Here is a 13,552-nt window from a genome sequence, read left to right on the forward strand (position 1 = left end):
AGATATGTAAAAATATACATCTGTTATTAGCTTAGGAGTCTTTCACAACATACACATGAGAGGTGAACATGTCAAGGTGAATGGGGCGATACCATGAAGATTCTCTACACTTAGATACCTAAGAGATAACTCTTCCTTTGTGTTGCTGCAGAAAACCAACTATAATGAGTTAAGGTCATTTTTAGCTTAGGAATGCATGAATCAATAACATGTAAATATACACTCCAAGTAAAAATGTTTATATTGAACTATTTCTCCTCTCATATCATCCATTTCAATTGCTCTTAATTTTTAATTTTTATTAATGTTCATTAATGTTTTGATGTTTAACTTGAATGTACTGCATGAAGTGATCAGTCATTTGTTGATTTTGATGGGACCAAAGAGGAGTATTAAACCCTTACCTCTTGGGCTTTGTTCTGTCCATTCCCAGCATTTCTGTTTTCCATAGTCCTAGGGAAACATGCTTCAAAATAAACATAATATTTTTTTAAAAAAAAACATAGCTTCAGAGTGAAAAAAAAAAATGACTTTCTACCATCAGTCTATTTCCCACTGAATATAAATCATAAGCTATAATGCTTCCTATAAACTTATATCCTTGCTTAAGTAAGAAATGTAGTAGTGAATATAAAACATACTTGCTTTTAAATTTCTCTCTCTTAAAGAAATTCTGTATAAGCATGTGTGAAAGTGTTGTACATGTGTATATTCCTTAATTCTGTTACTTGAAAGCTTTGGTAAAGTTTACCTTCCTGAACAATGACAGACCTCTGTACGCAAAAGCTGGTGAACATTTTAATAACTGATCCTCCCTGATAAAGTCAATGTAAATAAAAGAATTTTTTAAACCCATAAAGGGGCCCAACTCTCATTTACATCTTTACCTGGAAGTCCTCTGCCATCAGCTATTGCAAAACAGGCCCAACCAATATGTCAAAAGCATCATTGATCGTTGCTTTTGACATTTTCCTAAACAAATTTTGAAAGATTGAAGCTCCCCAGTTAACTAACACTCGAAATACTCACAAGGAGCTATGATAAAGCTTTTTCAGACAAAACAATAACCTGTCTTATCAGAAATTGCTGTTATTCCAAGGATCCTTTACTACAGCTGTTGTAGAGAAATCCTGAAACAGCCTGTGTTATTTCTCCTCATATGAAGCATATTTTGGGGGTAAATCTCAATGAGAACCAAGCAGTTGTTGAACGGATGGAAATCCAAGAATGTGTAGAATGTCACTGGAAAGCAAGCTATTGAAAACACAAGGGAAGAATTTCTATTTTAAATGAAAATCAAAAAGTTGCCTTCCTGACCTGTGAATCTCTAGGAATGTCAGGGGCTTTTGAAAAAGGCTGGGACCGACGTGATAAACACTGGAGGAAGAAACTACGAAGGTCTCAAACCTTGAGCTGTCCTGTTTCATGATAGAATATAAGTGGCGTGATTCCTAAGCAGGAAATTTTAATATTTTGGCTTTCCTGAATTGTAACAAACACAACTCAGGGGCAGAGCTTAGACTAAATTGCTGTCAAGCTGGAAGTCAGCTGGGAACCAATCAGAGGGCAGTGGCTCTGTGTTTATATATACACACACTCCCGGACCAGGCTACTCAACTCTTGAGACTGTATTTCCTTTTTTATTACTACTTTTGACCAACAATAATGTCTGAGACCTTACCTGCCGCACTTCTTGCTCCTCCTGCAGAAAAGACTCCTGTGAAGAAAAAAGCTCGTAAATCCATCGTTGCCACGAAGCGCAAGGCCTCCGGGCCCCCGGTGTCGGAGCTGATCACCAAGGCTGTCGCCGCTTCCAAGGAGCGCAGTGGCGTGTCCCTGGCTGCGCTCAAGAAGGCACTCGCGGCCGCCGGCTACGATGTAGAGAACAACAGCCGCATCAAGTTAGGACTTAAGAGCTTGGTGACCAAAGGCACCCTGGTGCAGACCGAGGGTACTGGCGTCTCGGGTTCATTTAAGCTCAACAAGAAGACAGCCAACGGGGAGGCTAAGCCTAAGGTTAAGGAAGCGGGAGCAGCCAAACTTAACGCTGCTGGGGCAGCTAAGAAGCCCAAGAAGGCGACGGGCGCGGCTACCCCGAAAAAAAGCACTAGTAAGTTCCCCCAGAAGGTGAAGAAGGCAGTAACGACTTACAGGGCCAAGAAAGTGGCCAAGAGCCCGAAAAAGCTGAAAACAGCCAAACCAAAGAAGGTGGCTAAAAGCCCAGCCAAGGCCAAAGCTCACAAGCCCAAGGTAGCCAAGCCTAAAGCAGGCAAGCCAAAAAAGGCGGCCCAAAAAAAGTAAGAAAATTAAAACTAGCTGAGTACCTTAAAGGCTTTTTTCAGAGCCACCTAAAGAGCTCAGGAAATGAGCTGTTGCACTCTAGAAGGGGGCGTGGCTGTGAGAAGGTCGCCAGTGAGGGGCGGGCCTTGAAGGATGGCCTGAGAAATGGGTCTTACGCAGCGCCTGCACCGAAATAGGTAGGCGCTTTTTTTAGAATCTGTCTTATCGGGGATAGAAGGACGGGGAAATCGGTTTGGACATTAAAGTTTACCTTGTCTCCGATTCTGGAGCCCTGAGAAAAAGTGTTCAGTGGGCCAGTAGCAGTTGGCTTTACGGAAAAGGAAAGATTTGGGGACAAAAGTGCTGTCGCTTTCGCCGTTTCCCAAGCACTATAATCTGTCGATGTTAGATGTGTTACTTAACTACTTACTCGGAGTAGAAAAGAGGAACCACCGTACTCATTTCTCAAACAATGGGTTTTGTGGTTTTGTTGTTGTTGTTGTTGTTTTTTACAAGCAACAGAAGTTCCCGGGACTATTGATTAGGGAATGTGAGCTTTAAGAGGATGACAAAGGCCAGAGGTGGTGGTTGCGGATGGTCAACTGCTCAGGGCCAGGGACGATGCGCTTATCAAACAGCCTGCCCACCCACCCCAGCTGTATATCACATGACCCCTAGGTGCAGGGACCGAGACCAAATGTAGGAAATTTTCCAAGGGAACAGAGAAATTGCCTCCGGCCACATGGAAAACTAAGCTGTTATTTAAACGTCCCTGCTTGCCATGAAACAAACAGTGCAATTGCTTGAAAAGCCTATTTATACTAGCTATGGGTATACTAGCAATACTAGCCTACTCTATGCCCTCTGATTGGGTAAAGCAAAGAAAAGAAATAGCCAATGAAAAGGTAGACCTGAAGAATTATTTACATTCCTCATTTGTGACGCTACAGTAAAATTAATCCAATCACGAGCGAAATCTTACTAACCTTATTTGAATACCACATCTATAAATATATGGGTCATCGTGGCGGATGATTATTTCTCCAGGGGTTGGCATTGATAGTGTTAACTTTTAACGCCAGAATGCCTGAACCGGCTAAGTCCGCTCAGGCCCCGAAAAAGGGCTCCAAGAAGGCGGTGACCAAGGCTCAGAAGAAGGACGGGAAGAAGCGCAAGCGGATCCGTAAGGAGAGCTACTCCGTGTACGTGTACAAGGTGCTGAAGCAGGTCCACCCGGACACCGGCATCTCGTCCAAGGCCATGGGAATCATGAACTCGTTCGTCAACGACATTTTCGACCGCATCGCGGGCGAGGCATCGCGCCTGGCGCATTACAACAAGCGCTCGACCATCACGTCCCGGGAGATCCAGACGGCCGTGCGCCTGCTGCTTCCCGGGGAGCTGGCCAAGCACGCCGTGTCCGAGGGCACCAAGGCCGTCACCAAGTACACCAGCTCCAAATAAACTTCCCAAGTAAGCGTTTTTACACCTAATCTCAAAGGCTCTTTTAAGAACCGTGTATGTTTTTACTAAGTGAGTTGTAATTCTTTTATTCCAATGGGCGACTTTTCAGATTTGTCCTGCCAAATTTAAAGCTCTGCCACCATTGTTTAATTTGCTAATGTACCTGCGTAGGAAATGCTTGTAGGAAACCTAGCCAATGTGTGCCATAAACTGCGCGCTCACTCTAAGCAAGTACAGTTACATAAAACCATGAATTATGTAGTATCACATAGCCAGATATTAATTAACTTGCACTGAAAATGCCATTTCAAGTGTACAGCTTTCCTTTCCGTGTATAGGTCTGCATGTTGATCCTGCCATTGATCCGGGATTTGGCGATCAACTCATTCTGCTTAGAATTTTTCTTTTCCGTTTTTCTTTTTTTAAGCGTATAGACATTGTTTCTGAAAAAAAAGGCTAAAGACTGTGAAGTTTCACAGAAATAATTATAAAGGGTTTTCTGGTTTGCTTTCTTGAAAATTGGTCCGATTTCCTCTTGAGGCTCTGAACAGCGGGTGGGGGAGGTGGGGAAGGAGCCTGTGCTGTATCCTAAAGACACCGAGGGATAAGAACGGGAAGCCTTCTTTGACACGACTTCCAGTCAATCCTATCAGTTACTTTACCTTCATTCTCTGAAAGTCCTATTCAATTCATAGTCCTTCTTCGGTAGCATTCAGATTTAAGGTCCTCAGGGTTACAAGACAGAAACCCACTCCTCAATCCGTTAAGATGTCTTGACTCAGGACTGACGCCCCCTTTACAGCACCGTTTCCTCTTTCCCGGATGTCCCCGAGCATTGAGGGAGGAGAGGAAGTAGAAAGGGAAGAAAAGCCCCTTCTGGCTGGATGTGGTTTTGCTGCACGATGTAGCATAGCTTTAAGGGTGTTCGCTGCTGGAATAGATTTGTGTGCAAGTTAAATCTCTGGAATCTCGAAAAAGGGGCCGGGAGGGAGTGGCCTGGAGGAAAGGAATCAGTGGTCAGAGGTCACCAAGAAAACTGCAAAGTAGATGAGGCTGGAAAGGGAAGCAAGTGCTGGTTGAGGTGGAGAATTTAGAAAGGGGGTGTTGTTGTCTAAGAGAGGAATGAATTTAGAAACCCTAGGGTTTGGGAGAAGGTGAGAACCCTAAACAGGTGCTCTGGATCACGGGGATAGATTTTCCATAATAGGGCAAGTGGGTACTTGGATGGACAATTAAAATCCAAAATAATACTTAAATTTACAAAACACTGTGAAGAGCCACTATGAAATAAGGAACTCTCATTCCCAGGTGCTTGACCCAGGGAAACCTCAAACACCACAGCTAGCTTTCACCCAAACCTGAGCTTTGATTTTTAGAGTGTTATGTGAAGCCTGTCCGTGGTGGGGAGCATGATAAGGACTCTTTCCCACTGAAGCTGAGACACTAGACCAAAATGAACTAGAAATAAACACACACTCACCACAAATGATTGCAAAATCTGCCCTACCCTTGGTGCTGAACAAGGAGATTCCACCACTGAGAATTTGGCCTATAAGCCAGCCTTCACACTTAACTTGTTTCAGCATTAATACCACAGGGATTCAAAACACCTAGGCTGAGAATTTAATTTAGAGATAACCCCGACTGGTTTGGCGCCCCTGAGCACCTGATAAAAGCAAATACAAGTCCTCTCTTGAATAAGTTTCACTTTAGGTCTCAATCAATCTCCACAGATAAATATACAAGAAAATGAAAGCAGTTTCACAACCAAAATTAACCAAACACATCATGAAACAAGTAACCTTGACCAAGAGCAATGAACTATGATAAAAAAAAAAAGCTAACATGAAAATTTATTTAAAATACAGATATTGAAACTGATGACTGAGTAATAGGAAAAAAATGTTTAAAGTGTAAGTTAACAATTAAGAGTTAGCAGAAAATAAAAGAAGAAACTAAAGAATTGAGTCATGAAAGTGTATAAGGAGATTCTTGATGTGTGCCTAAAAGCCCTAGTAAATTGTACCATGGAAATACCTTTTTTTTAAAATAAGTCATTGAAAGAGTATAAGTTAATTCATTTAATAGATAGTCATTGACTATCTCTGGCTTAGTCATCTGCATGGTCACTGGAGATTCAGGGAAATAGTGGTCGTCTTTGACCGGAAGCCCTCAGTTTTGTAAGGCTGTCAAGGAAGCTTACAATTAACTACTTTCATTTTCCTTTATCTTTCACTAAGAACCAAAAAAGTGTTTATCACTCCTTGCAAACCTACAGGCGGGTAAACAGACTTGGGCTCCTATGGGAACTACCATATTCATGCAATTGAGGCAAAAAAAAATCATCTCAATTTTTGAGTAATAAACAATATACAGTAATATTAATACTATTGTGACACAGTGCAAATCTAAGGAACAGTCCATAGGACTACACTCATATCTGACACCAACCGCAGGGTTCAGAGTTCTCTCCAAAGCCACCCTTGGATTAGATAATTTAATAGAAGGACTCACAGAACTCACCAAAAGCTATTATACTCAACATTAGGGTTTATTATACTAAAGGACACAAAGCAAAGTCAGCAAAGGGAAGAGACACATGAAGTAGAGTCTAGTCTTTTCCCAGTGGAGTCATGGAGCACTAACAACACCTCCCTGCAACAATGTGTGACAGCACAATGCATATCACCAACTAGGGAAACTCACCTAAGCCTTGGTGTCCAGACTTCTGTTACGTCTTTCACATAATCAACCACTTGAACGGCAGCACAGGGAAATAACATACAAGATCTTCTGGTAGCTCACAGTGGAAAAAAAAAATGTGACAATGAATATATGTATGTTCATGTATAACTGAAAAATTGTGCTCTACACTGGAATTTGACACAAAATTGTAAAATGATTATAGCTCAATAAAAAAGTTAAAAAAAAACCCAAAACAACAAAAAACACCTGAATGGCTGATCTTTAGTCTCCAGTTCCTCTGGAGGTAGTGCAGATACAGCATGGCCTAAAGCCCACAACATGAATAATATTATTCCACTAGTCCATTAGACTATTAGACCTATGATCCTATTAGCTCAAGGCCTCCTGGTAAACAAAGATATTCTTAACATGCATTCCAAGGGCCTACAAGTTACCTTCCAGCAAAGGGCAAAGGCTAAACCTCTTTCAATAAGGTTAATTCTGAATGCAATCATAAGAAACTATATAAGAAAGACTTTATTTTTCCAATTTTGAACTATATATCTATCAGTGACCATAACTTGAGTTCTACAACTATTTGCTTTTTTATGATTGTTCTATCACATAGTTTTGTATATTTAGGTCACCTGTGGACCCAGAGATTATGAGATTTCTAATGGAAGACAATTTTTCATACTTTATTCAGATGAACAGCATCAGCAGTCCTCTTGATTTGTACTCCTAACTGCCCTCCAAACCCTAGGTGCAGGAAAAGAAGACTTAGGAAAGGTGAAGGTCTACATTGCGGGAATGTAGGTGTTCTTCACCTTCATGTTGGTGGCATGGGCATTTAGTGCTACATAGAAGAAAAAACTCAGTTTCTTGACATGAAAACAGCACTTGACTTTCCCTTTCATAAACGATGAAATCTCCTGCCATGCACAGAGAACAGGAATTGTAGAAAAATAAAGGAGTTATGCTTTAGGATTTTATTTTAAGTTTTTAACAGTGAATGTTAAGTTGTGTTTTATAAATACAAGACAATATACATATCCAGCCAAATTGTGGCTGTTTTTTAGGAAAGAAGGAGGAGGATCATGGGACAAAAAGAAAGGTGAGACAAATTGAGGAGGACTCAGAAAAAGATTGGAAGAAGCAAACTGCTACTACAGAAGGGAGAGGAAGGGCCTGGAGACCAAAGAGAAGCCTATAGCGGACTGTGATGGGAGAGAGGCAGGAAGAATAAAGAGGAAGATGGCTGGATTGACCTTATGATGTATTTAGTATTTTCGCCATGTATAAGACAAATCTGCTCCACGTTTCTTGGATTTTGAGTTGAATAGATTGATTAAAATGATATCATATCTGGGAGATGTTTTCTGACCAGTAGATGTAAAATGGTACCTCTCTCTTCCCGTTTTTAACTTGCTCTATTAATTGTTCTTCATTATACTTAGAACTAATTGACATAAGTTTGTTTATTTTTTGTTTCCCCTTCCCATTCTCAAGACTGTTAAGCTCCACTGGGGCAGGGTTAGTCTTTTTTTTGCCACTGAGTCCCTAATGCTTTGGCTGTTTCAGACACAGACTACGCTCTCAGTAAATATTTGCAGCACGATGTAATCAATTAATTGAAATACACATAAGTCTGTAATAATAAAGATAGAGCGCAGGGCTGATTGTTGAAAATATTCAATTGAATGAGTGACTCAGCCTTTCTGGGTCTCACTTTCTTCATCTATACAAGGAGAATAAAAATCATACACTACTTCTTAGAGTTATTTTAAGGACTGAGATAATTTGTTTAAGAAGCGTAGGGTATATAGCTTAGTGGTAGAGTGGGTTCAACTCCCAGTATGTCTATTAAATATATAAATAAATAATTACGCCCTCAAAAGTTAGGAAGAAAAATTTTTTTTTAAGTTTAAAAGAATTATAACCTTTTTTTTAAAGAAGGGATCATTTGTGTAAAGCTAAAGCTCTTTAAAAAGTTATGGACATTTTGTAGGCACTTGGAAATTGTTATCTTTTCCTTAGTCACTGAATTAAAACGAAAATCAGAGAAGCTGATTCTCTTCAGATGAAAAACTAAAGGGAAACAATATAAGCTTTTGATCTATTTGAATTCCACCCCAAGTGGGGTAGTTGGGGAATTTGGAACAAAGATCACATTATTCAGGAATATCTCTTGACTCAATATAATTTAAGTCATTATCTGTTCATGTTAGTAATGACTAAAATGTGCATAACACTGGAGCGGAGATTCGTTGTAGCACATTATACAAGCATATGTAAACAGAACCCTCTTCATTGTGTAGCAGATATTAATGCTGATGGCAAAATGGCACCTAACATATAAACTTTTTAAATTACTTCAGTCAGGGCAGCAATATAAGTGCAAAGAACTGAATGCCAGCAGAAAGTGAAAATGAGAATCTGGCTGAGAAGTTATGAAGTATGATGTCCAGTCTGCCTGAGATGATTGATTAGTCTGTATATCCCACCCAAATCCTATCCATCTGATTTACTGCACACTGATTTATGAAAAGGCGATCATTACCTGAGTGGAAGAGCATAAACAAGGTGTTTTAGCTTTTTCATTGTATTTATATTTGAATTAAAGAAATAGAATTTACTTCTGTAACAGGCCTAATTACAAGAATTCATTACTTACTGTGGACTACCTACCTTTGCTGGGGAAAGCCTGAATGAAAGGATGGCAAAATATCTGTATGTAAATGAGATGCTATAATTAATAAAATCTGTGGATAATTGGAATGCCTCATTCATTGTTGATTCAAATCCTTCTTCTAAGATCTCTCCCCCTTCTAGACATACAATTTATTTATTTTTCATTTCATTTTCTGGCATTAATTTCTCAGTAGATAAGGCCTAAGCACTGATTTGGCTTTGGTAACGAACTTGAAACAAACAACTTAGTGTAGCTAAGCTGATGTTTGAGAAGTCGCCTTCTGTTGCTGAATCCTGGCCCCTGTACCCTCTTTTCGAATCAAGGTTCAGAGGCAGTTTTGGGGAAGAGGAAAGAATAGCTTTATTTCTTTGCCAGGCAAAGTGGGTCACAGTGGGCTGTTGCCTCAGGTGTGCGAGGCTGTTTGGGGAGGAGTGGTAGGGAGTTTTATAGTGAAAATCCAAGGAACAGGGCTTTAGATAAGATGCAGGGCTTCATTCCTTTCTTCTCTGATACAATTACAGTGGTGTACAGGGTAATCTGGTGACAAGGTCTTCTGTTCTTGGGAGTTCACCAGCCTTATCTCCTGACATTCTTGTGCCTGGAACAAAGGGCACTCATAGGAAAGGGGGGGCGGGTGGTATACATCTTGGGAAAAGAAAAAGTATGTGCAATTAAAATAAAACCAGATTCAAGGATATCTCACAGAAATCATTTGAGGTTACTATTAAGTGACTATAATCACTGTGCCCACTGTGCGGTTACACTTCAACATCTGAATTAAGGGGAACACAATAATTTGAAGCAGTTTCAAAATTAAACGTACGCTAAAATCACCTGAAGGATCACTGGGCCCCACCTCATAGTGTTCTGATTCACTACAACTGGAGGAGGATCCAATCATTTGGATTTCTAAATTAAGAAGATGGTGCTGTTGCTGCTGGTCTAGGGATAACACTTGGAGAACTGTGCTTTAGGACATGAGGTTTCCTTGAGATACTACCAAACAGCCCCACAAAACTGAAAAAACACATTGAAGTTTAAACTGGAAGTGTGTACTGAAAATGAGCACCTCCTCCCCCCGCGCGGCCAAGCTAGGGTGCACATCACAATGTGGGCACTACATGCCCTGCCTCTGCCGGCTCCCCTCCACCCCTCCACGCCAACTCTCTCATTGGGCCCTCCCGCCACGCCCCTTCCATACCGGCTCCCTCATTGGGCCGACCCGTCGCGCCCCTCAATGTCGGCTCCCTCATTGGGGCGTCTCATTCAGCCACCCGTTCATCCGCTGCCCGCAGAACCGCAAGTTACGTATACACCGGGTAACGCCATTCGCGCTCCTCCTCTCCGGCCTGCAGTTTGAACCCGCGAGGTTTCCCTGTGGCCGCCCCTGCTAGTGCGCAGACTCTGCCGACGCAGCCTCTCTCTTCTGGCAACCACAGGACGCCGGAGAGTCCGAACGATGCGCCGGGTCATCCGCAGATAAAGACACAGAACCGAGCAGTCTGAAGACAAAGAAGCAAGGCAACAGCCCCTCCTTCTCACCCCCTGCACTGGTTTTTCTCCTCCTCTCCCAACTTTTTCTGAGTTGTCATTTCCTTCATAGCTAATCCCCAAGAGCCCTGCCTTGCGCCACCTCTCTGCTTATTGTCAGCACTTTTATCGGGCACTTTGTGTGAGTATTAAGTGCGTGTATATGTGGCATCCATTAGGCATAGTGGACACAGGGCCTACGGCCCACAGTACTTTTAGAGGCTTACTAAGATACTTGAATTTGTAAACTTTTAGGTTGATGGAAACGTTCTAATATATTGATGCTTTGATTTTTATATAACTTTAGTAATTATATTATTTTTGTTATTTTTATGGAGGAAGGGATCCAGAAAGGCAGATGTGCATAGGACCCACAAAAGATAATGCAGCCTTGAGTTCAGGTAGCACGGACCTGTTTCCAGTTTTTTTATTTAAAAATAACTAAATAAATAATGGTAAATAAACACCCAAAATTCTAAGTGCTTTCTAGATGTTAACTGATTTACTTTTCATAACACACCTGTGAACTATTGTTACCCCAATTTATCTGGATATATGAGTTACCCAAAGCTCAAAATAATTCACCCAATGTTACTCAGCTAATAAATCGCAGAGGTTATAGCTCAGTGGTAAAGTGCATGCTTAGCATGCACGAGATCCTGGGTTCAATCCTTAATACCTCCATTAAAAAGTAAATAAACAAGTAAACCTGATTACCTCCCGTGGCAAAAGAAAAAAATTATATATATGTATATATAGCAGAGGGTATTCTCACCCAGGCTGTTTAGCTCCAGGATCCCTAACCTAAAAACCATTGCACTAAAGATATTATCTCGAGATAACTCTAAACAGTTAATCCAAAAAAACAGCAGATAAGATAACCACTTAACTCTAGACAAGCTAATGTGAGCAGTCTTCTCCACTTTGCCAATATAGACTTGAACAAACACTAGCAGACTTTTTAGCAGCTCAAGGCCTAGGATGCCCCCAGCCCCTCTTAAAGAGCCTACGCAAGTCAAGACCTACTATTCATTTCATGTTTTTCCTTTTCTGTTTTGTTTTTGTTTGTCATTTTTTAAAGAATCATCTTGACATTTTTGCTCATCAACATGAATTTGACAGTGCTCCATCAAAAAATCCAGTGAGGCTTTGTGACATAAAGTTGAAATTTTAGATTATTTTGAAATTTATGGACATTTTAGCCTATTGAGACACTCCAAACATAAAAATAGTCCATCACTTAATTTAGGTGAGTCTTCTTTCATGTCCTTTAATAACACTTCATAGTTATATTCCTAGAAATCTGTGTGTGTGTTGCTCCTGTCCAGTTTAGGTGAAGTTACATAACTTGCGAAGAATAAAAGGAAGATAGCTATTTTTCTATTGAAACAGCTTATGCAAAATAAGGATTATCAATTACTTAAATTTCACTAAAACCTATAAAATCTAAGTGTGCTTGGAAAGCTTTGGGCTCAAGACTATAGGAGAGATATATTTTCAAACCACCTATCATATTTCCTTAATCATAACTTGTTTATTCAGCCTATACTTTTCTATTAAGATTAATTTTTTTTTGTAAAAGTTGTTGATAACATTCTCATGGTTCTTTCCATCCCCCTTTCAGTAGGTAATTTCCCTTTTTTATTTCTATAACTTATTTCCCCCTCTCCCCTACACACACTTTTTTTCATGACTAGTCTTTCTAGAGGTTTGCATATTATAACTAGGTTTTCAGAGAACAAACTTGTGGTTTATGGATCATCTCCATTTTTTTCCTTTTCAATTTTGTCTTCCTTTTAAATTTCAAAAATTGACATTGAAAATAAAATGTCAATGTACAAATCCATGAGAATATATGAACAGTTAGATGTAATAGAGCTCAACAATTTGATGGATATATGAGCACCACATAAAAATTTATGGCCTTCCTACTTGTTAGCGGAGACCTACCTTGTAATAGAAGAACCAGGAATCATTCAGAAGAGTGCAACACATTCTAAGAATTCTAAGTCCAATTGTTTCTGCTTAATTTTGATTTATTCTATTGTTCTTTTTCTAGCTTTTTTTTTTGATAAATACCTAGTTCCTGTCTTCAGTGTTTCGTGTTCATGCATTCATCTAATATTGTATATTTCCAATCTTACCACTTCAGATATATCCTACAATTTTCACATGTATTAGTCTCATTCATATTTATCTCAGAATATTAAATAGTTTCCCTTATGAACTTCATTCTAATCCATGATATTTAGACGTGTGCTTTTAGTATTCAATGATATGGGATGATTGTTTTATTTTTACTATCTTTAAAAAATTATTTTTTATCGCTATTTAATTGGATTATGAAAAAAGAGTGCAGTGTTTATGAAACTGTTTCTTTGGTATCTATTGTGACTTTTTCTAAAGCCAAGATTGAATTTCTGAAATGGTTAAATGTGTGCTTTTAAATATTGGATATTCTCTATGTGTTAAGTGCAGGAATAATAGACAGATCAAGTTTATTCATTGTGGTGTTCACATATTCTATAACTATGCACATTTTTCTATTCTTGTTATGTGAATTTTTGAGGAGTATATTGAAAATTTGCCCTACAATCATGAACTTGAAATTCTCCTATGTCTCCCATTTATTGAGTTACATACTGGTTGTGTGGTCAGGTGCATACAAGGTCCTGAATGTTACATCTTAGTAGTAGATCTTTATTTGATCATTGTGGAGTGTAGGGGTTATTTTATTTGTAGAAATTCTATTTTATTATTTTTGATTAACTTATTTTATTTCTCCTTGTTCCTTGATTGTATAATCCTATTTTGATTTATTTCTTTAAGCTTTCAGTAAATACTTTACTGTCTCTCATCATTTCAATATCTGAAATTATTAGTCTTAAGGAAAGGGGATCT

The 13,552-nt window shown here is 39.5% G+C and overlaps 2 protein-coding genes across 3 annotated transcripts; both read left to right on the plus strand.

Moving 5' to 3' along the window:
• Nucleotides 1-1,594: 1,594 nt before the first annotated feature.
• LOC116147775 (histone H1.4-like) lies at nt 1,595-2,301 on the plus strand. Its single transcript, XM_031435474.2, has one exon. It carries the CDS (start codon nt 1,666-1,668, stop codon nt 2,299-2,301), a length of 636 nt encoding a protein of 211 aa, XP_031291334.1. The 5' UTR covers nt 1,595-1,665.
• A 27-nt stretch (nt 2,302-2,328) lies between these two features.
• LOC105089163 (histone H2B type 1-C/E/F/G/I) lies at nt 2,329-9,207 on the plus strand. 2 transcript variants are annotated; one of them, XM_064476015.1, is made up of 3 exons: nt 2,329-2,477; nt 3,363-3,753; nt 7,072-9,207. In XM_064476015.1, exons 1-2 carry the CDS (start codon nt 2,446-2,448, stop codon nt 3,742-3,744), a joined length of 414 nt encoding a protein of 137 aa, XP_064332085.1. In that variant the 5' UTR covers nt 2,329-2,445; the 3' UTR covers nt 3,745-3,753; nt 7,072-9,207. The 2 variants fall into 2 exon arrangements, with proteins under 2 accessions (XP_064332085.1, XP_031291340.2); XM_031435480.2 differs by having other exon boundaries at nt 2,336-2,477; nt 7,509-9,207.
• Nucleotides 9,208-13,552: the final 4,345 nt, after the last annotated feature.

This window comes from Camelus dromedarius, chromosome 19 (assembly GCF_036321535.1).
Source record: "Camelus dromedarius isolate mCamDro1 chromosome 19, mCamDro1.pat, whole genome shotgun sequence".
In the NCBI taxonomy this organism is placed as follows: Eukaryota; Metazoa; Chordata; class Mammalia; order Artiodactyla; family Camelidae; genus Camelus; species Camelus dromedarius.

Coding starts and splice junctions, on each gene's coding strand:
- LOC116147775 (XM_031435474.2), top strand. CDS start 1,666: ATGTCTGAGACCTTACCTGCCGCACTTCTTGCTCCTCCTGCAGAAAAG.
- LOC105089163 (XM_064476015.1), top strand. CDS start 2,446: ATGGGTCTTACGCAGCGCCTGCACCGAAATAG. Junction 2,478..3,362: donor CAGCGCCTGCACCGAAATAG/GTAGGCGCTTTT, acceptor TTTTAACGCCAG/AATGCCTGAACCGGCTAAGT.